General features: G+C 37.8%; 1 protein-coding gene across 2 annotated transcripts; it reads left to right on the forward strand.

Moving 5' to 3' along the window:
• Positions 1-3689: 3689 nt before the first annotated feature.
• On the forward strand, positions 3690-21388 carry ANKRD46 (ankyrin repeat domain 46). Of its 2 annotated transcripts, none has more exons than XM_010577038.1 (4): positions 3690-4737; positions 13019-13361; positions 14653-14811; positions 19354-21387. In XM_010577038.1, the coding sequence occupies exons 2-4, from the start codon at positions 13051-13053 to the stop codon at positions 19568-19570; spliced, it is 687 nt and encodes a 228-aa protein (XP_010575340.1). In that variant the 5' UTR covers positions 3690-4737; positions 13019-13050; the 3' UTR covers positions 19571-21387. The 2 variants fall into 2 exon arrangements, with proteins under 2 accessions (XP_010575340.1, XP_010575341.1); XM_010577039.1 differs by lacking the exon at positions 3690-4737 and adding an exon at positions 11070-11099 and having other exon boundaries at positions 19354-21388.
• The last annotated feature ends 1501 nt before the right edge of the window (positions 21389-22889 follow it).

Below are 22889 nucleotides of genomic sequence, written 5' to 3' on the forward strand. Positions count from 1 at the left end.
CGGAGGGCACCGCGGTCGGGAGCCGGGGGCAGGGCGGCACGGGGGAGGGCCCGGCGGTGACAGGCACCGCAAGCGGCGACGAAAGCGACGCGGGGCCTGGGCAGCGCCCGGCCCGAGACCCGACGAAGTGGAGCGCAGCCGATGCTGCTTCGGTGGGGAGACGTTCGAGGGGAGAACGGCGAGTGCGCTGCCAGCCTTTATCACGGGAAGGGAGGGAAACGGCGAGAGGAAAGCGGCTGCCCCCCGACAGGACGTTAACAAGTCTGCAGCCGCTGTGGCCGGCTGCTCCAGACCATACTTTTTAGGAGAAAACAACGAAGATGAGTGAAACTAAAAGGCAGTACGTATTTTTGCCAGAAAAACTTTTTTTAACCTGTCCTCAAAACGGCCTTTGGTAAAGGAATTGCTGTTTTTGAGGGAAACGGAGTAGTTCTCTTTTCTAGACAACGCTAAAGTTTTGATCAGCTGCTGCAAAGCAAGTTGTTGTGCTGAAAAGATAGGGGTAACACCCGAATGGTAAAGAGGATGGGGAAGTAACTAGAGACAAACTATGGTGGGTAATATTGAAAAGAAGAGGCACCAAATCTGAGTATAAAAGATTATAAAATTAGTTCTGTCTTGAGACCAATCTTATTAAATATTTAGCAAAGATTTTGATGTAGCAGTTAATACTTTGCTGTTTTAATTTGGTAGTGATCAAGAGTTGGAAGGCATTAGCAATATAGAAGAGGGTTACAGTCCTACACAGAAAGAATTGGGTGATCCTGAGAACTAGAGTATGACTAGTACAATAATAATTTAAAGGACAAGGGTTTGCGGTTGCAAGCTTGTAAGCATGCAGTTTACAGAAGAAATTCTTACCAGTTGAAAGCAACACAAAACCAAAATATGTGTTTGGTAGTTGCACGATATGTAATTGTAGAAAAAATGAATGCTGACTTACGATGATCCAGAAGAAGTTGTTGCTATTATCCACGAACAAAACTCTAGAAGGAGAAAGCTCTAGAAAGTGAAAACTCTCCTCATTGTACAAAGTGTATAATGTTAATCATTCTCAGGTGAAAAGGTAAAGTGGAACAGATGCAGGAAGATGTGCCTAGGACAGGTAGGGAAATTAAGAGTGTTGAAAGAAGCATTTGGCTTTCTTAGTTTTGCAGAGTAAAGGCCTTTTTTGCTTTCTGTTGAACCATCAAGGTAAACACTGCGAAGGGAATAAATTGAGCTAAAGAATGATGTTGATACACAAATAATTTAACATAGATTTTAAGATTAATAGTATATGAAAATTTCTAACCATCAGAGAGCACTGATGTTCAGGAGCAACCTTCCAAAAGGTTAAGGAGGAGCAAAAGCCCGACACTTTTACAAACCAGTCACATTCCATCTAGGAAGTCATGCTTTTTTTTGCTGCAGCAGGGAACTAAGCTTAGTGTTATATGTAGACTTGAAATCTGTTTTTCTTTTTTGTTTGTAAAACAGATTATTAACAAGAACTTGTTAAATGTGTTTTTTAGAAGAAAAATAGTAATGTTTGCAGTATGATAGGATTGGTGACAATCAGAAAATGACCCTGGCAAATTGCTCTCTTTTTTATTTGAAGAGAAGGTATTGGAGAGTAAGTTGAGATGAGCCAAAGGCTGAAGTGTAGTGTGTGCATCTGCTCTCTTCTTACGAGAGGAACGTTAGTTTGCCTGTGCAAGAGGAGACTATAAAAATCAGTTCTGATCTGCACTCAGTGATAGGTTTCCCTCAGCAAGTTTTGGTATCCTTCATTTAGAATTGCCTTATTAGCAAGAGTGAGGGATTTGAAGTGGTGCCTTAAGTTGACTGTACTATCCCACCTCATATTCTTGTGCAGTTAATTTCTGAATACATGTGGTCTTGAAGTCCTCATCTGCAGGCCAGGACCTGAGATAACTTGTCATCCAAGGAGTGAACTACTAGTGGCTCTTCTAGGGATTTGGGTATGCTGGAATTCTGAGGGCTGTTTCTCTTTTGATCAGTCTGTCAGCTGATTGCCCTCCACATCATCTCAGTTGTGGATGCTCCACTTCCATATGGGTCAGTTAATAAGCACATAAAATATTTCAGAGGGCATTTTTTTATACACATTATGTGAAACACATGATCCCTGATGCATTCAGCTTTCTTTAGAGACCATTCATAGCATGTTGTTGCTGTAGATGACAGGCTGATGGGCCTGTCCTGAGTACATGGGCCTGTTCCACCAAATTTCAGTCGCCGGTGTTTACTGAGATTCTGCTGTCACCTAAGTCAAGAGCACAAATACTGAAATGTTCAGTTTTGTTGTGGTTTGCTTTACTATTTAAAGCCGATACTTACTAAATATGTGGCAAAAAGTTTTATCTCACACAATACCTCATTGAAGCCATATCTTAGATTCTGGCTTTAGTTCATGTATCAACACCACTTTTCCAAGTGGCATTTCTTTCTTTTACTCTATTGATAAATTTTCAATTGACTAAATGGAACAGAGCTGCTTAAACACCAGTTTTGTCACTCAGCAAATTTCTCACATCCAAGTAATCTAGCTACATCAGCTGAATTTTATAGTATAAAGGCATAGATCTTTTAGTGATTGTTGATGGGGTTATAGTCTCCAGCATGCTCAAAACCTCTTACAGTGTCAGACCAGCAATAATGGATGGTGACAGAAAAAGGGCAGCAGCACATTTCGGGGAACGCTTATGGTGTGTGGGTTTCCCGTGGATGGTATAGAATGCTTGTCTGTCTTCTTCACCTTGACGTTTTTTGTGCAGAGAAGCATACGCCTGTCCTTGGTGTGTGTTAGTATGCTAGGGACTGCTTCTGCCTGAGTTTGGATACCTTTTTAGAGGTTTGCTGCATCTCAAGGCTTGTCAGCTTTTACTAAAGTTTACTGAGTAGGATTGTAGATGCAGGTAATGTGATTTATAGAGTCTACTTGGATTTTCAGGAAGCAATAAAAAAAAGTAGCCTACCAGAAACTTTTGAGGAGACTGGGTGCTTATAGCATAAAAGAAATTTCTTAAATGCAGAATTAGTTGAGTTGAAAAATTAAAAAGAGGTCAAAAATAAATTGCCAGAAAAAAGGAAGGGGGCAGAAAGATGGCACATGAGCTTCAGCATACACAAAGGTAAGATGATGTCTTGGGTAGAATAATCTAAACCATGCTTGCACGGTGCTGAACTCACAACTGGCAGCCACCACTCAAGAAAAAGCTCTTGGTGTCACCATTGACTGTTCCCTGAAAACCTCAGCTCAGTGTGCGGTGGCAGCCAGAAAGCCAGGAGAATGGGGAGCGTCCTCAGGGAGGCTGCTGAGAAGACGACAGAGGGCACCATTTTGCTGCTCCAGCACCTTGGTGCACCCACATCTGGGGTAGTGTGTGTGGTTCTGGTCTCTGCATCTGAAGAAGGACACAGCGGGTTAGTGAAGGGCAACCGAAAGGGCCAAGGGGATCGGCTTCCTTAAGAGGAAAGATTGGAAAGTCAGGATTGTTCACATTAGAGAGGAGATGTCTGGGGCGTGATCAAGACTTACAAAATGAAGGCGGTGGATGAGGTGGGAGTTATTTGTCCAGCCTTGCGGCACTGGAGTGGGGGCTTCTTGCTGGGGCTGGTGGGAGGGCGGTTTCAGATGGGTATAGGGAAGGACTTCAGTGGGGGTGACGGGGGGAGCTGTGGAGGGAAGAGAGTGCGGGCAGGTTCAGGAAGGGATTAGGAAAACTCATGGACAAGAGGTCCGTTGAGGGGCTGTTTTCTAAAAGGTCTAGCCAGGGAGGTCCCTGATGTAACAGTAGTGGCTGCTGGGGTGTGTTGGGGGAATGGGCTGCAGAAAGCAGCCAGGCTCATGTGCTCTCTCAAAGAAGGATCTCTGATTGCCACCCTTGACAGCAGAGTGCTGGGCGAGCTGGATCAATCCGATCCAGGACAGCAGTTTTTGTGAACTTAGGATCAGTCTTTCTGGTGGAAGAATTTTAGTTCTGCAGGGTTCGGTTCTGGATGCTGAAGTGTTAGCATTTCCATGAGCAGCCTAGAAGAGGCAGTGAGCAACAAGGTGATAGTGTTTGCCAACGACATGGGTAGTAAAGATAAGGTCAACTGTGAAAAGCTGCAGAAGGACCCTGTAAGACTGAGTAACTGGGTAATACAATGTAATGGCACGTGAATTTGGTGTAGGTAGAGTCATTCAGGTAGCGTAAAAAGAATCCTGACTTCCCATGTGAAATACTGGGCTCTCGGTAATGAGCAGTATTTTGTAGTTATGGTGAATGGTTCCATGAAAATGTAACCACAGTGCTCAGCAGCAGTCAAAAAGGTAAATCGGAGAGTAAATACTATTGGGAAACAAGTAAAGATCAAACCAAAGAATCTTGCCATGCCACTGTGTTAATCCATGGTTCACCTCAAACACCCTGTGTGGTTCCCCTACTCTGTGTCCCAGCTCAGAAAGCATATAGTGAAAATGAGTGAGATTTGGAGAAGCAAAACAAGACTGGTCAAAGACACAGACCGCCTTCCATATGGGGAATGGTCAAGAAAGCTGGTACTCTGAAATTCATCCTGGAAAGGGATGTCTGAGGAGGATATGATGAAGGCCTGTAGAATCATGAGTGGTATGAAAAGAATGGGCAGGGCTTGACTGTCCATTCTTCCAGCAGGAGAGCTGGGGGTCCACAAGTGAAGCTAACAAGGCCCTGATTCAGCAAAATGAAAAGATGTGGTTCTTCACAGGTAATTGAGTTGGAGAACTTACCAGAGTACATTGTGGATATTAAAAGTGTATGTGTTGAAAAGCAGAACGGGCAGATTCATGGGGGGGGCACTGTGTGATGCTAAATACATAGGAACCCCATCCATCTGAGAGAGATTTTTTTTTTTTTTAATGGAAAAAGCAGTATTATATATTCTTGCCCTATTCTACTTTTTTCCCTGGCCTTTGCTTTTGGCCACCATTTGAAAAAAAGATACTAGACTTCAATGGACCTTTGCTGTGATTTGCTATGGCTACTTTTATGTTAGCTTCTTATTCACAAGAGTAATAATCAACATGGACTTTCTTCTGTAAGGTTTCTCTTCATCATTTCTCAAATAGAACTGAGTACTCCCTGTCAAACCTTTTTAAAGAAACGTGAGTATTGCTGTTCGTTGCCGGGACATCAGCTTTCATGTTGACAATTGGGTCTTTTACTGATAAGTTACTAGCATTTAGGAAGTTATCTAAAGGCAGACGTTTTCCCTGTACGAGTGATGTCTTTTATTTCTAGGCTCAGCAGGATCCATTGACGCAATTGGTAAACATTAGTTGAGCTACTTCATTCTCAGGTTCAATAGTTACAGTTTGAAATCTATTTCACATCTTTCCAGTCATCTTTCATTACATTTTTGGTCAATTGCAGCCTCCGTGCACATCAGGAGCTTAAGGCAGGCCTCCATGATTCTCCTTAGACTTGCCAGTTGTCCTTGGAACCTGTAGACTGCTGATTTACCCCCTTCAGTCCCTTAAGACACAGTGTTGGGCAGAGACTAGTACTACAGGTTTGCCTACATGGGGAAATTTTTTGAGCCTAAGCATGGTGAAGTAACTATTGATGAAAAATAGCATCAATATATGTATATTAATTAGAAATACAACCTTAATAGTTGTACCGTTTCATCTTACCATGTCATGTAACATGATCCAACATGGTATGATTAAGTATTTAAAGTCATGCCGTATTGACAGAGATTTAGAATATTTAAAAGAAGTAAATGTATCAGTTAACTATTTGGCTTTGATGAACTGGTTTAATGATTTACTGTGTGTGAACATGAAAATTCTGAGCAGAAATACTTGTATCCGGCAGTGGTAGTAAGAGTCGTGTGTCTGACAGCATTAGTTATCTTATAATTGGTATTATTTGTTGATATAAAATAATAAACTCTAATGAACAAGCAGAGCAATATATTATTTTAAAGGTAAAGTCAAACATGGTTATATATAAATGACTTACAAATTTAGGAAATGTCTGCTTTTTAAAGTGACCTGCTTCTGTTCAGTAGCCATTAAACTGGATTTGATGTTGTATACATTACTGAGGCAGTGTCATCAAGGCTATGTATGACTAAGAGTGTATAAGCTATCATATATATTGTAAGAAAGTAAGAAAATATGGACTGCATGATAATAAGCAGTTTAGTGATAGGTTCCTGGTTCTTAGTTTGCTTTATTGCTGGAATAAAGCTGACTAAGCTCTGATGTCTGATGATTCCTGCTGGACACATAAAGTTTTTCCCATTCTAGTAAACTTGTCATCTCAGACTTATTGTTTGTCTAGGTAAGGATGGGGCTTTTTGTGTGTGAGGGTGTGTGTGGTGTTCTGGTTTTAGTTTTTGGGGTTTTTTTAAGAAACAGGCATAGATGCCTACTTTTTTAAAGAAAATACCTTTGTCTTCAGAACTAAAGCCACATACCGAAGTCCTCATTTCACTAATACAGGATCAGAGCTTGAACGAGATTGCTGTTTATACCACAAGGGAATAGCAGTTTGGACTTCAGAATTCTTTTTTATCAAGTTTTATAAAATCTCATTTTCAGGCCTTCCATCATTTCCTTCTCAGGAAAATAGGAAACACCACAAAATGTAGGAAAAGTGGTCTGTGTGAGCACAGGGTTACCCACCACACCATCATCTACGTGAGTCGGACAGGAATTTGTCAGTCCACGTGGTGGCAATCTTCATCCAGACACGAGTGCTGTGTCCGCCTCAGCAGCTTGCGGCCGGCCGCCTCCTGAAGATCCCTTGCTGCTCAGTTACTGTGCCCTTCTTTTCCAGAAGACTGTGTCAAGGTCTGCAGCAAATTTAAACACAAACACTTCATTAGGAGCAGAAGAATTCTCTCTAGTCTGTTAAAAAACAAACAAATAAACCCACAACAAAACAATATGGGATGACCTTTGGTATTTTCTTGACCAACGTACATTAGCACCCTACATGTTCCCAGCAGAAACAAAGAAGTTGAATAAAGGTTTGTGAAGAGGTTGATAATTATGACCAATATAAGTGCTTCCATAACTTTCTCTAAAAGCAGATGTATTCAAACTGACCACAACAGTCAGGGAAGTGCTGCAGTTATTTACTGATTTACCTGAGCCAGTTATAGGGAGTTAACAGATGACCTGATGAAATCTGTAAATTGCCTTTCTTCTTAAATAGTTCTTTTGCAGAAGGTGAAAAATGAGCAAGGCTCAAAAATACTTAGATGTGTATTTGATAGAAGTTAAGTGCACTGAAACATGTAATGCAACTGAATTACCAGTTAAGTGTAGCAAGGATAAAATGTTTGTGAATCTGGTTGTCAGTAAAGGTGTTTTAAAAGAATGATCTCTTTCCAGTTGTTCCCTTATTTTGTGTACATAAATACACAACGCATGTACTATATGATCTGGGGAGGCATTCTGCAACCCTGGATTGGCATTTGAGATCTTATTTCTTTTTTATCTTGTAATGTTGCCATACTGTACAATGATGAGCAAAGCTACCTGTTTCCCAATGCCATTGTCTGCTGATCCATAAAAGAGCAGCAATCGTTATTCTAATTTTTTCATAAAGCACTTTGTAGCCTATATGTGCAAAGCCCTATGTATGTGCAATGCACTGAAGTTTCTACTTGCAGGATGGTCCTGACATCAAGAGAATACACCTGTATGTCTCATGTCTGCAGAAGGCAATGCAAATTACTGAAAACAAATAGCATAAATAATGTTCTTGTATAACCACTTACCTGTGTGTCTGTCTAGAGTCATGAAAGGAGAGGTGGCTCTTATGAACCTGCTGTGATACCTTGAATCCAGGAACTGTTGAAAAAATAACTGAAGTTAGGAAGGGAAAATGCTGCAAAAATACAGCTGTGTGTAAGACAGACATCATGCTGTATGAATCTGAGATGCTGCTTTTAGCAGCAGGTCTATATTAGTGGAGCAATAAACCTCTGTTCCGGTTGGACTGAATAGGTGAAGGTTTTTAATAGAAGATACAGAGCTCTCAGTGGAACTTGGTGTAAATAATGGGGTTCTTTCCTAAACAGAAATGACAGTTGATCATATGATTTTTTACTAAATAGAACATTTATTCAGTTAAATGACTTCTTAATAAGTTACACATAAATACAGGTGTGCATAAAAACTTACTGAGGAATTTCACCCTCAACCTACCTAGAAAGGGAAGAGAATGATATTGTTGGATTTACATTTCAACATCTGATCAGTGTTCAGAGGATACACAAGCAAGGTAATGTGGTTTTGATTTGGTTTTTTTAATTATTAAATTACACCTTTTAAAAAAAAATTATCTTGTATATCCAAAAAGAGCTTATCTTCACATAGTGTTTTTAAGGGAACGATCCCATTTGACCAGGAAACTTTGCCTTCAGAGATCATGGGCTTACATTTAAGCAAAGTACTGGAATGTTTTTCATTCATTTAAAGACTGAAAAGGAAGAGCTCTGCAAGCCACTGCCACTGAAGTACTCTCAAAGTCCATTACAGAAAGAGGAAGCTGTTCGCCACGAGGGGAGTTGGCAAATGTAGATTTTAGAAGTAATGCATATTGTGTGTTTTGCTGGCACAGGGTTGGGGATGTTAATTTTTCTTGGTTTTGTTTTCGTTTCTGTTTCTTGGTGGTGGCAGTTTCTCTAGTGGTAGTCTTACTGACGCTTAGGTTCTAGATGTCAAAGTGTGTATTAATATTGAGAAGTCCCAAGTACTGAGCTCTGATATAGTTCTGTTGTCCTGATGTGTTGTTTTAAAATAAGGACAATTACTTCAGTTTTTCTGAATGTTCGTGGAAATATTGTCATTTTGCAGAACTGGTATAACCTATGTAGCGGTGACTGGGTGGTTAATTACAAGTTGTAAGGTTCATTAATATTTTTGCAGTGGAGAGGCAGGTACAGTTAGTGATTCTGTCTCACAATCTAGCCATTTTCTTTTTCTGGAGCTATTTGGTAGCTGTTGAACTTACTGAGAAGGCAGAGACAATAGCATATATTTACTGCAAAATAAAACTGTCCACAATTAGTGCAAATTTAGGACTAGTTTAAGAAGTGACAGGACTTGCATCTAGCTCTACGATTTGAATTACTGAAGATCACTCCTGGCTTCTGCAGGTGTGAATGTGTTGTACAACAGATCAGCATGTGACACTGAGTTACCATTGTACAGTGGGAGAAAAATGACTTAATAAATAGAAGTAAATTATTCTTACAGATTCACTTAATATAAGCAATCCTTTTGAAAACAGAACAGTTTAGTTAGATTTCCTATCCTGTACTAGCCCACATATGTCATAGAAGAAGTGGCTTACAGCATAATTTCTAAAATTATTAATAAAAGTACATTGTGCTCAGGCTATATCTGTGTTGTATAAATTTAGTGAAATGTATTCTTATATTATGCCTTTCTAATGGGAATCCTTCTCACTTGGGAGGACATCTTTGAATTTACTTTCCACAAAACTCATTTTCTCTCAAAGTACCAAGTTATTAACAGCAAAACTTTTTTTTTTTTTAACAGAAGTATCATTTAAAAGATACATTTTCAGTAGATAGTGATGCATTTTTAGAAGTGGTCATTTACTGAACCAAATTAAATATATTTAACTCCAGTAGTAGTAGTAGTAATTTATAGGGATATTCAGAACGCTCATTTTGCAATACTTTTGTGTCTTGTTACTAATGCAAGTCTGTTTGTCCCAATTTGTGCCTGTGACATTAGTGCTTAATGGTAGGCGTACCAGCTTTTAGGCAGGTTCAGAGTTGTTATCTGATTCACCTTTCAGAAGCGATTTAAAAAGAATGCCTAATGCTTTGGAATTTTGTTGCTAAATCCACTGCATTAGATATTCATTACATCAATAAGCTTTTTGATACATACTGTGAACAGAAATGTAACCACAGTTTGTTTATTCAAAAACACTTAATTAAGTTGGCTATTGTAGTTTTTTTCCGAGTTTTGTTAGACAGGAAATTTTGCTAAATTAGGTTAAATTTGAGGGAAGAACGTATCATTTGGGGACTGGCATTTTAGAGGTGGTGTATAGTTCAGCTTTGCATGCAGCTTGTGTCTGGCATAGGTTAGGTAGCCATATGTGAAATAGAATTGTGTTTGTAGAAAAAATCTTTTTAATCACAAAGATAAATCAAACCAGATGGTCCAGATTTTTTGTGTGTGTGTGAATGCATTTGCTTAGTCCACAATCTTCAAGCATTGGGAAGAAGGATTTGTTGGTCTTTCTTCCTGTGAAATACTAGTTTCACTTAAGTCTTCTACATTTCAGCGATCAATTCTAAAAGGTTCTAGTGATAACAAATTCTGAATTGGAATTACCTCCAGTTACACTTTCTGATAACTGCTAATCTTTGTGCTTCCTTTCCTGAAAAGATAAGGCGGTAACTTTTTTTTTTCTAGTATTATTAGCTAATGTTTCATCAGAGTTATATGTGAAGTGATGGGGAATTCTGTTAGGCTTTATCAGATGTACATGTCTGGTATGAAAATATAAACATTAGCTTACATTTTACAGAGCATGCCATGCCGTTCCTCAAATAGCATATGTCTCTTCCAGTATAATATTCTGTTGTTGATTTATGTTAGGCCTTGTTTTATTAAACAGTTTTAAACACTCAAATATTATTTTACAAGTGAACCGTGATCTTTTTATCAAGTACAAGTAGGGATTTGTGCTGTTGATATGCAGTTACTATGTATGATAATTGGAGGTTTTAAAATGATTTATGATCTCGGTTTCGGGAAGATTTAACGTGGACTGTAAAGGTCACAATCACATCATACAGAAGCGGGGCCCAATATTTTTCTCAGCAAAGATTGGACTAGCAGAGTTGAAGAAGAATTCTCATATCATTTATGATTTGGGTGGGAAATGGTTAAGAAAATTGAAATTGCTGTCAGCTGGGAATCTTAGCTTGGCAACATCCAGGGGTTTTGTAACATAATCACTGGAAACACGAGTGAGTACATTGTCCTTTCTTTTTGTGTAGGATTATAAGAAGGCTGTTAGTACCCTAAATGACACCAGTCTTGCATGAAATGTTTTATGGTACGTCAGTGAATTGACCTTTTGCTATTGGGGATGACTGTGGAAAAGGATGCTTGAGCCAGTGATATATCATCACGTGCTTAAAAACATACTTGCAGCCTAGGGGAATGTATTCTGCTTAAAATCATTCCTTATAGAGATACCAGGACGTGGAAGTTACTCCGATCTCTTTCTCCTCTGCATCCAAGAAAGAAAAAAGAGTTGTGCATTCCTGCACTGGGAAACTAGACAGTGTTGATACATATAGCAGAATTTGTCCAGATAGGAAATACAACCTACTGAAGTTTAAATATGATTTATTAACCTGAACATCCCCAAATGCTACAGCTGTTAATCAGACCAGTGTGTAAACATTTTGAAATTACTTCTGTAGGTACTTTGATCTTGAATTTGATCTAAAACATGGGGGAAGAGCTATAAAATATAGACATTATAAACTCTTGAAAAAAGGACAGGTTTTAAATCGAATTCTTTGGCTACTGGCCATGTTTCCATTCTCCTGGCTGAATGAGTGCACTGGTGTGGAAGGATACCTTATATAGATGAGAAAATTTACATCTGCATATAGCACTTTTAACAGGAGGTTCATATAGTTAATCAGAACACTGCTACATTGTGAGCCCAAAGTACAAACCCTGGGCAAGTGAAATATTCAAGTGAAGTTTCAGTTCAGTTTCAATTCAAAGGTTATCTAGTAAAATCAGTTTTCTTTCCTGTCACTTTAACTGTGTCATGTCTGTATTGAGGTTTCTTCTCAGGATTTTTACTGGTTTATATGATTTATATGATTCTTTTTTTTTTTCACCTCTTCTCTGAGGGAGTGCAGATCTTTGCTGTCCAATCTTCTAGATGTTTTCATTTCTTCTTACCATTGCATCTTGCACATTTTGCCATCCTCTTGCATAGTCATTCTCTTTTTTCATTATTGTTTTCATCTTTTCTGTGTCCCATAAGCACAATTTCATCATACCCTCATTATTTGACTCATCCTGAAAATATTCTTCAAAACTTAAATCATAGTTCATGAAATATTCTGTATCAAGAAATCCATGGTGAAACAACATTTCTCTTCCTCTTTTAGATTCTGATACAGAAAAGGACTTAATCCTTTATTTAATATTAAGCCAGAGAAACTACATTTGTGCTTCTCCATATTGGGGTTCTAGTTGAACCCACAATAGCTCCATACTTGATTTTACCATTGTCCTCCTTGTATCCGCTTCCAGTTTTCACTTTCAGGTGGGCAATTTCATGTAATACACTCAGTTTTCTATGGTCTGTATTGCTATTCTTGTTTGTTCAGTAGTTTGTGTATCTGTGGCACTATAATGTTGTGCAAAGAGTATTGAAAAATATATTTCCTGCAGAATGAAGAATTAGTATTTATAGTGATGAAGCATTTTCAGCAACTGACTGTACTTTGTGCATCAAAATTCAAATTCAGATGGTGGAAATCCCACTGGAGTAGCTTTGCTTATAGCTAGTAAGAGTTGCAGTTAGCGTCACTGTATCTGTTAACTGAATTGTTTATGGTTTCCTGGTTTATGAATGGTGGTTGTTCTCCCTTTCAGTTCTGATCTACAGTGTTTTGGCCTTTAATATCAATAGTACTGTGTGATCTCTTACTAGGTGAAAGCTAATCACCTGTCTTGCATTTGTGGCATTGATCTTAATCAGTTTTCTGTAATAACAAAGCTTTGCTGCTGTTTCCAGAAGTGTGAGTAAGACTAAAAGGAGCTCTTTCCATATTACCAGGAGGGAATGCAGCACACGAAGTTAATATATACAACAGGAAGATTTCAGAGGTGGTTTATAAGCTAGTTTGCATTCTTGTTTGGAAACCTGAGCAGTCTACCAAATATTTGCATTGTATTTATTTGCCTGGTTTCACCATAATTTCTTCCAACTTTTGCTTGCAGGTTAGTCACCTACTCCAGAGAGAATCAGAACAATGTCCTACGTTTTTGTAAACGACTCTTCCCAGACAAATGTGCCATTGCTGCAGGCTTGCATTGATGGAGATTTTAACTATTCCAAACGACTGTTAGAGAGCGGTTTCGACCCAAATATTCGTGACAGCCGAGGCCGAACAGGCCTTCACCTTGCTGCAGCCAGAGGAAATGTAGACATCTGTCAACTCTTGCATAAGTTTGGTGCTGACTTACTAGCCACTGATTACCAAGGTAACACGGCCCTTCATCTGTGTGGGCATGTGGATACCATCCAGTTCCTAGTTTCTAATGGACTTAAAATTGATATTTGGTAAGTCACTGTTGGTTTTTTGCAGCACATATTATAAAATATATTAGTCTGCTGTCACCAGAGCCTTGCATATGAATCTGCTGTTGCTGAAATTTGGTGGAATTCCACTATTTTAAGATATCACTTAATAAAAACACAAAATAAAAGGCAGGAAAACAATAAGAGGCCACTTCTGCTAGTCTGTGCAACAAGCAAAGCAAATAAAAATAGCAGCTGCTGGTGTGGGCTGCTGTGTCTAATTCTGCCTCACTGATGACATTGCTATCCTGGTTTGGCCAGACAGCCAGGTGTGGGTGGTTGACACCAAAGAAAAAAATCACACTGACTACTTTAAAAGAATTTTCTCCACCACAGTTCTATTGGTTTAATTGTTGTACTGTAGAAGACAAAGAAAATACAGTATGTGTGTGTGTCAGTTCATTCCCGTACTCCTTTGGTAACAATGCTTCCCTTTCAGTGTTCTCCCCCTCCCTCAAAGTCTGTGACTCAGTCCTTCTTTTAAATATTGTATATTCTTTCCTTCTGGCTTCTAGCAGCTGTCAGATGCCAGTGCTCAGATGCAAGCTCTCAAGCTGCAAAGTAACTAGCTGTTTCACTGCAGTAACTGAATTATTTTGTTTGTGGAACTTTGCATAATCACAACGCATGCAAAAACTGGTAGTAACTTCAAAACCTTTGAGTTTTTAAATCTGCCCCTTTTTCACCTGTCCCTCATTAAAGTTTTCAACTCAGCAAAACTAGTTACTGGCAGACCAGATTCTCTATGGGTTGTGGGTGTTTTGTTTTTTTTTTCTTATTTCAAACAACTCTGGTGCAAATTCCTAGTATTGAAGGCAGCTCTGGTCCTATTCAGTATTATTTTAATAGTAGCAGAGGGACCATCTGTATTTTATTTCATTTTTGCCTCACGTCCTAATACCCACATGGAAAAAGGAACTATGAGGAACCAGATTGCACAATTCCTTCTTGAAATTAAGCTTAATTGTGAACATTGCCATAAATCTACTGGGGTTTTTTTGTTATAGCACCCAGTACTAGATTAGTACTAGGAATTTTGATTTTTATTTAAAGGAAAAAGAGTTGTGCAATTTCAAACCTAAGTATACTGATTTTCTTCTATAGTCAGTTATGCCATAACTTGTATTGATAGGAATTTCTTACTGTCTGATATGACAGAAAATGGTTCTGAGGACTTACTAAAATGTAATGTGTTATGCTGAGTTGTCTTGTTACAAAATGTCTGTATTAAAAGTTTCCTTTCTTCTCATGTCCTTTTGTGGGGTTATTTTAGCAATCACCAAGGTGCAACACCACTTGTTCTTGCAAAACGAAGGGGTGTGAATAAAGATGTGATTAGACTTCTGGAATCTTTAGAGGAGCAAGAGGTGAAAGGATTTAACAGAGGAGCTCACTCAAAGCTGGAAACGATGCAAACTGCTGAAAGTGAAAGGTATTTACAAAACAAAAATAATTACTAGGAGGAATAATGTTTATGGCTTTTAGATTTCTGTGAGTGACTTGATTGTTCCTCAAAACTGATAATATCACATTTGGCCTGGTATTACCAGACCAAATCAAAATAAAATTTTAAATGTTGGTAAAATCTCCTTAAACAGATCAAATGTAAGAAAAAAAGAACTTTCTCTATTGAGATTTTCATTTCATGGTGGAAATTTTTAAAAATAATTACTCATTTTCCATTACAGATTCTCAAAAATAAATGTTCTACCACTTATCACAAAGCCAAAGGGAAAATGGGGTGAAATGCAAAATGCCAGTATCACAGGCTAATGTAGCATCCTTTCAATAGGATGGATTGTCTATGCAAAGAAGGGATAGCAGACTTTTCATCTATCTGAACTTGAATAAAGGATGTGATACGGTGCCATGTATGAAATTTCTATCAGTAGTAGTCCTAGAAAAGATGGAGAATAAAGTAAGAATTTTGTGGCGGCTAAAAAGATAGTTGAAGGAGAACTGAAGATTTCAGGAAAATTGCTGACAATTTCAGGGAAAGTATTGGATTAGAGGGAAGTTACTAATGCATTCCTAAAGGTCTGGTCCTGGGACTGTGCTTACTTATAATTTTCATAAATGGTACTGGCATAGAAAGTAGTAGCATGTTAGTGATACTAAGAAGTGAGATATAGGCAACCCAGAGGAAAATTGGGGTGGCATAGACAAAAATCTGGGATGACAAGGGAGAGGAAATTAGTAGGAATAAATTGTGATTCAGTAGCACAATATGCAGCTTCATTTACCTAAAGCTGTATGCTGTAAAATGGAAGTTCCTCAGTGGAAAATGAGGATATAGCAGAAAAGGCTTGATGTATTAGTCAGTTCGGCAGTTGACGCTACCCTGAAAGAGGCAATGAAGTTCTAGAATGCACAAAACTAGATATTTCCACTCAATAAAGAAAACTGTCAGTGCCATTTTAAAAAGCAATGGTAACTTCTGCTGTGTAGTACGTTTTTTAATGCTCTTTTAGCTCCATTCAAAAAAGTTTAATTTATCTTTTAAGAAGCGTGGAGAGGCATTACTTCAGCACTGGAGGGAACAGAGCATCTCCTTGTGAAAGGAGGCAACTAGAGCTCATTTTAACCTGGCAGAGTGAAGGCTGAGAGGTGTGTGGTTGCTGACAAGAATTACTGGTTTTGGACAACATGAAATAACTATTTAAGACAAAAGCTGATGATAGCACAAGAGCCAAAGGATACAGATAAACCACAAATACTTTTTTGATTGGAAATTGGGAGTTGTTTTTTACAATGAGCTTCCAAGGCAGCCTTCTTGTAGGATTTAGATGAGGCAAGAATTCTTGCAAGTTTAAATGGAGGCTAATTCTCTTGCAAAAACCATTGAATTGCCAGTAAACATGACAGAACATGGGACTGAGTTTGTTTGTTTTGGTTTTTTTTAATTCATATTGGAAACAGGATATCAATGTTGTTTGAAATACTTGTTCTTTCTTATACAGAATTTATTCAAATTTGTAATTCTTTATATTGTCTAATAATGATCATGAGCTGTGACTGCTGGAACATTATATCACAAAAGACAGGGAGTTTCGTCACATAATTGTTGTTCAGTTTGGTGAAAAGGTACACAGGCTTCACTATAAATGAAAATTTAACTCTGTAGAAGGTATTGTTATCTAAGTTGAGTAAACAGAAAAGGTGGAACCAACAAAATTACAGAAATCATGCAAAATACTCCCAATGAGCAGATTGGAAGTTCTTTCTTATACATCAGGTGACCCCACTCACCAGAGGGACTGTTTTAAGCCCTGAAAGAGAAAATTTAATATTATTCTCAAAATTACATGGGTATAAATTATTAGAATTTGTGCATATTACCTTTCTGATTTAACTAAATTTTATTGAAAGTTGCTTGTCACACAGAAATGCATTTATGTTGGTTTTGTTTAAACATATGGACCAACAGCTCAGCCCCATTTAAATTCCAATTTTTTATTTGATAGTGTCCCTTTAATGAACATAGCTTCCTTTCTGTTATTTGACCTTCATAAATGTTATATTGTTTGCTTTGGCAAGGAAGTCAGCAACTCTCCTTGGGGAGAGGCACAGAGACATAAACAGTGTACTACCCAGCTTGTTTGTGAACGTGTTTAAAATGTCTGAAATACATTATTTTTAAAATAACAAATAACAGATGCCTAGAGCAGCAAAAGCGAGCGAGTTTGTGTGCTGTTTGCTTTGTAAATAAATAATGTCTTTGTAACAGTTGGCTTTTCAGACCTCCACAGTTTCATTCCTCCCTCTTAGTATTATTTTCACATTTTAGAGACACTTAGATGAATGTCTTCTGTCCTCTCCCCCCCCAACTCTGCTACATTATGTATGAACCTATGGAGAAATAATGGTTGCTCTTTCTAAAAACAGTCTCTGACTTAAGTTTTCTGCTCCTTATTATGTACGGTTGCTTCTGCCCTGGTAGCAGAGGCCAAAGCTAGATTCCCAAGTCAAATTTATTTTCTCTTCCTTTACACTCCTCCCAGTGAGGAGTGGCACTGTGCTGTCAGGAGGCAGAGCTTGCTCTGTCCGTCTTTCAGCACAATCAATCTGTCCATCTACGCAGCCCAGCATGACCTGTGACGGTGCCCACAAGTGCATCCAAATGTGAACTTCCACGTTGTGCTGGAAACAGAAGAGAACATCTGTCTAGGCTATGTGGCTCAAACTCTTCTGTAGGATGCATTGCTGCATTACTATTTCTTAAGCAAAAGAATGCTTATATATGTAAAATAGCAAAAGTGTTTTCTATGTACCCTCTTCTACTTAATGAGCAAGCATGTGATCTTTTCACTTAAATTGCATTGCACCTTTATTTAACCTCTCTGGGGTTATGTATTAACTAGTTAGTACTTAATGAGTGAGTAGTTCTGTTCTACACCAATAGCTGTCTTTTGTTTAACACTTTGTTTTGCTTGGGAAATCATAACAAGCAAGGAAGATCACTAAATCCTGCAGCTATGGGCAAACAAAATAGCTTTACAGCAAGGTAAATATTTAAAAAACAAAAAAGACAAGCTGTTTAATAGACAAATTCTGAAATCTTCTGCATGTGACGCTGCAATACTTCAGCAGGCTATGGGAGTTTAGGCTAATTATTCTTCAGTGGCTGTACTTCCTGAGAAAAAATACCATATGAATAGTGTGAAGTTTTTCCGTGGTGTAATCTTAGAAGAGAGATTCATAAGTGAGATCTTTTCCTGATAACAATCATTTGTCAATTTATTATTGTGACCAAGAACAATAGCATTTCTACAATTAGTTTTGACTTGGAAATGACTTTTTCCCTGAAATGTTTTCTTTTATTATTGCTATAAGAGATATCTAGGAATATGGTAACAGAAAGCAATTAGAAGGGAGGAAAAAAAATTGGTTTTCCTCTGCTTATCTTCTGCTATTGACATCATTGTGTACGTAGTTGGTTTCACCATTTCCTTTCTGTACTTGTCAGAGCCTGATCCTGTAAACACCTCTATATGTAATCTCATTCAAGTGAGACATAGTAGGACTGTGCAAATGGCTAAAATTTTACATAAGTGAAATCAAGTGATGAGAAAGTTTCCCTATTCTTCATGAGGTTTTACATACAGCAACAGAGAAAGTTTCCTGTTATAAACCAATTGTGAAACCAGCAAAATTGGGAGAATGATACAAGAATCCATGCAGCATTTGAAACAACTTACATTTTTTCTAAAGGCGATTAATTGTCAAAATGACTTCATCATTCTAATTTTATATTTGTTTCTTGTTTAGAAGTGAGAGTTCCAGTCCCTAATTTATAGTCTGACAATTTAAGGGGGCCTGATGGATTGGTGGTGGAAGGTTAAAACATCAAAGCAGCTGCTGAATGCCATATGGCAGAAAGCACAGCAGTGCCAACTTGTCTTGAAGATCAGAAAGTTTCTGAACTTCTTGTTACCCAAATTTATTGTTCCTGTGATATTTTTATGCTAGAGAAGAGGCCTCTGTAACAAAGACACGCAGGAGAGTAGTAAAGATCACTACAGAGTTCAGAATCTAAACTATATTGGTTAAAGTTTCCATTTTATTCACCAGTTTATTTTTAAATCACAATTTGTTGTTTTATTAACAAGAGCTGTGCCCCTTGAGGTTTTAGTTTGTGCTTCATTAAATTTTACTGAGCTATATTTAGTAGGAATTATGTGGACTGGCTTGATGGCTTCTAGGTGGCAAGCCTGCAAACTCAGTGCAGTTGTACAGGTATAAATATCATTCTCTTTAAACAGGTTAATAAAACATCCTTTCAACTAACTTAAGTTTAGAGTTAGGAGTCTTTTCCTGATCTGCTTTGTCTTGATTTAGCGGGGGCAAAGCTATAAATCTGCAGGTGGGTTTAGTTTTTAATTTAGAATGTTTCGGTTGCTCTTAGTAGGATTACTGTTGTACTTAAAGGTGCATTCTTTTGCTCTGATGTATTTTTAACTTTAATCCTTCGTAGTGCGATGGAAAGCCATTCCCTCCTTAATCCAAACCTACAGCAAGGTGAAGGAGTTCTTTCCAGTTTCCGCACGACATGGCAAGAGTTTGTGGAAGACCTGGGCTTCTGGAGGGTGCTGCTCCTGATCATTGTCATTGCTCTTCTGTCTCTTGGAATAGCATACTATGTTAGTGGGGTGCTTCCTTTCGTAGAAAACCAGCCTGAACTGGTGCACTGAAGCAAATGCAAAGAAGTGCACCGTGCTCTTCCCTGTTCTAATCTTATTTTGAGCTTCTTGGAATTATTCTCTTGGTGCAGGCAGTGGCAGCTGTATATACTGTTTGCCTTTTGTACTTATTATTAACCCCTTTGAAAGAGGGATTAATTCATTTCAAGTAAAACACTAAATTCTAAAGCATTCCTAAGCTACCTCTGACTTATCTTGACTTGCAAGCAAGATGTGAAGATAATCCTCTCTGTTGATAAAATGTTATGATTAGAAAAGGCCTTTCATAATGAATATTAAATTCCTGGGCGTGAAAAATATATCCTAGTACAGAACCAAATTTGACTTATTTTCCCTATGAAGAGAGGTAAATCTACTGTTGGATTTTTTTGTGTGTGCTTCAGTTGAAAGAAAAATGTTCTTTTAAAAGTCCTCCTCAAGAAATCTGAATAATATAATAATGCGTTCTGATGTATAGACAGTAATAAGCTACAACTTCATAGTTCTTTTAATGCATTCCCATAGTTTCATATCTGCTAGCTTATAAAAAGAATGAGAAATAGTTCAAGTTTTACTATGTCTTTAATGTATAGATCACTCCTTTATTAGGTTAATGTAGTGTTTCTTCCCCAGATGAATTCAATGTTGTTAATACCTGCCTGAAGTAAATTTTGTAGAACAAAGCTATTTGTTGTGCTTTGGAAGTAAAGTTGTTTCAGCCTTAGGCTGAAAATTTTGCCTTTTTGTTGAAATGTTACTAAGCAAACCTTTCTTTGTAAGGGTGGTTAAAAAGTGATTTAGGTGTTCTGCTCTGTATATAATAATTCTGTAAGGTCATTGTCTTTGTGAAATATGTCATGAAAGGTAACTTTTTTCTTCTTCCCACAAGGGCCAGACTGAACCATATAATTGTATTGTTTTCATGTTTGTGGAGAGGACTTGATTGAATAGAATTGCTTTCTAGAATTGTTTTCCATTTCAGTTGTTTTTGGACAGCACTCTCAGGCTTATGAATTATTTTCTGAGTATGCTGAATGAAAGTATTTAAATGTTAATATTTAGGAACATTGTATGAAATGAAATCTTGACCCATTCTGTACTTAGCTGTGAAATCCTTTGTAAATAACCTAGGGACATGAATCAGTTAGATACTCTTTTATGAAGGCTAGAAAGGTACTACATAGTAGGAGGTTTTCAAAGAAAGCAGATTCTCTCGTCCCATGCTGATTAGACATCTAACTCTCTTTGTTGCCATTGCCTTGAAAATCCCAAACAAAAGGAATTCTGCAAACCTAATGAATCAATTTTTTTTTTTACTTAGCCACTCCTAAATTGTTGCTAAATAACATCAAACATTTCTAAAATTAAAAATTACAATAAGTATTGATAAAAGTAACCTATATCTCTCTGTTCCGCTACCATGTGTATTTTTCTTTCTTGTTTATGGGTTTGAGTGAAGAGGATTGTTGTCTTTGTTTTGATGTGTGACATGGGCTTTGCTGAACTGGGCCCCATTCTAATTGCATCTGAATAATTCTTGATCTCATTTCTTAAGTTAGAGGTTAATGAAACTATACTTTTCTAGCAGCTGCAATGCCACAGAAAGGAAAGTCTCTTAAAAAAAAAACAAACAAAACCCAAAAAACCCAAACCCAGCATACTCCTGAATATTTCAATTATTGTACATCTGTTCATGAACAGAGAAATATAAACTTATAGTATACCTAAATTACATTTACTTCTCTAAATAAGTACCTTTCTGTTAATAATACTCTGTATCTTGAATAATCACATTGTCTTTCAATATGTATTATCTGCATAATTTGTAACTATTCTCAGTATGGGTGAATGCCACAAATAAATATATGTAGTAAATATGTTTTGGTTTATTATTACATTAGTGCAGTGCTAATGATGCTACCCCATTTTACTGAGTTTATTTCTTTCTTGTGCATTGATAATGAGCGTTTCAGAAGTGGGGAGGTTCCCTCCCTGAGAAGTGGCAACCATGCTGTTGGTATAAATGAGGTTTTAAAGCATGGTTTCTTTAGATTTGCCTGGTTTATTTTCAGTATTGTTACTGAATTGAAGTTCTGTCTGTGTGTCTCTCTCTCCCCCTCTTATCTAAGATTTCAGGTATTGAACATATGGTCTAGAGGGCCCTTGAGTTTTAAGATTACCTATGAGGGGGTACAAAATACAACCAAGAAAACCAGGCTTGAGCCTTAAGTAGCCTTTCCTACTTTGCTGTGCTTTGCTTATGCTGTGTACATAAGCAGTTTCGGAACTGTGCATTGAAAAGGTTTAAAAAATCCTGTGTGTGTTCCAAATTAATGTATGTCACTTTTTAAACCCAAAGAAATCCAAAGCACTGTTTGAACTTCACTGTGTAATGACTGCTACTCTTTGAAATAAGGACGTGATAAACGTCTGACTAAAAGAGGAGTTTGTTCTGTATATACCTCTGTTACTGAAAAAAGGACAGCTGTGCCTTTCAATATATCTATAAACATTTAACGACTTCCTTTTCAAAGGCTGATTCTAAAGAATGAATTTAGCTCCTGTACACTAGATTTCAAGGAATACAATCTTCCTTACAGGAACAGAAAGAGGACTTTAGCCTACTTCCTCTTGAAGCTGTTGTCATAAGGAGTTTCACTGTTTCAGCATAATGACATAGATCAGTTTAGATTGCCTGTAGGTCAATAAGATTTCTCTTATTTATTATTGCAGTGGTGTCTAGATACCTTGACCCAGGGACTCCATTTTGCTAGGCGCTCTTCAAATCCAAGACAGATTGTTGTCTCAAGCTGTTTTCAGACTAATGAGCTAAAATGGAATAAGGAATTGAGAGAGAAAACAGTCATGGAGGGATGAAATGATTTTTTTTCCAGTGTCGTAAAACAACTTGGTGGACAAGATAGTGCAAGGTAAACTGGAGTGTAAAATGGATGCACAGAGGCTACTCTGCACTGGGCTGTCCCTGTGCTTGCATTTATCCATGGCACGATCACACCTCTCTTACCTCATAGTAATGTGTTCATGTACCATATCTTTTCATCTTCAAGGGCTTCTGTTTTCCCTCATATTGGTAGTTTGCTTTGTAGAAGGGGATGATTTGTCGTGTGACTGTCATGGGTAGGTATTGTTTCTGGTTGCCACAATACAACAGGTATTTCATTACTGGACGTGATCTGGCACTGTGAGGTGTATCATCAAGAAAAACTGCTATGAGAGAAAGAACATGGTTTCACTTCAAAGTATTGAAACAGAAGATCCAGGCAGTTTCTGGGTCTGCAGCTTATCTGGAGTTTGATTTTAGCATGAGTAA

This window comes from Haliaeetus leucocephalus, unplaced genomic scaffold (assembly GCF_000737465.1).
Source record: "Haliaeetus leucocephalus isolate CR32 unplaced genomic scaffold, Haliaeetus_leucocephalus-4.0 Scaffold555, whole genome shotgun sequence".
In the NCBI taxonomy this organism is placed as follows: Eukaryota; Metazoa; Chordata; class Aves; order Accipitriformes; family Accipitridae; genus Haliaeetus; species Haliaeetus leucocephalus.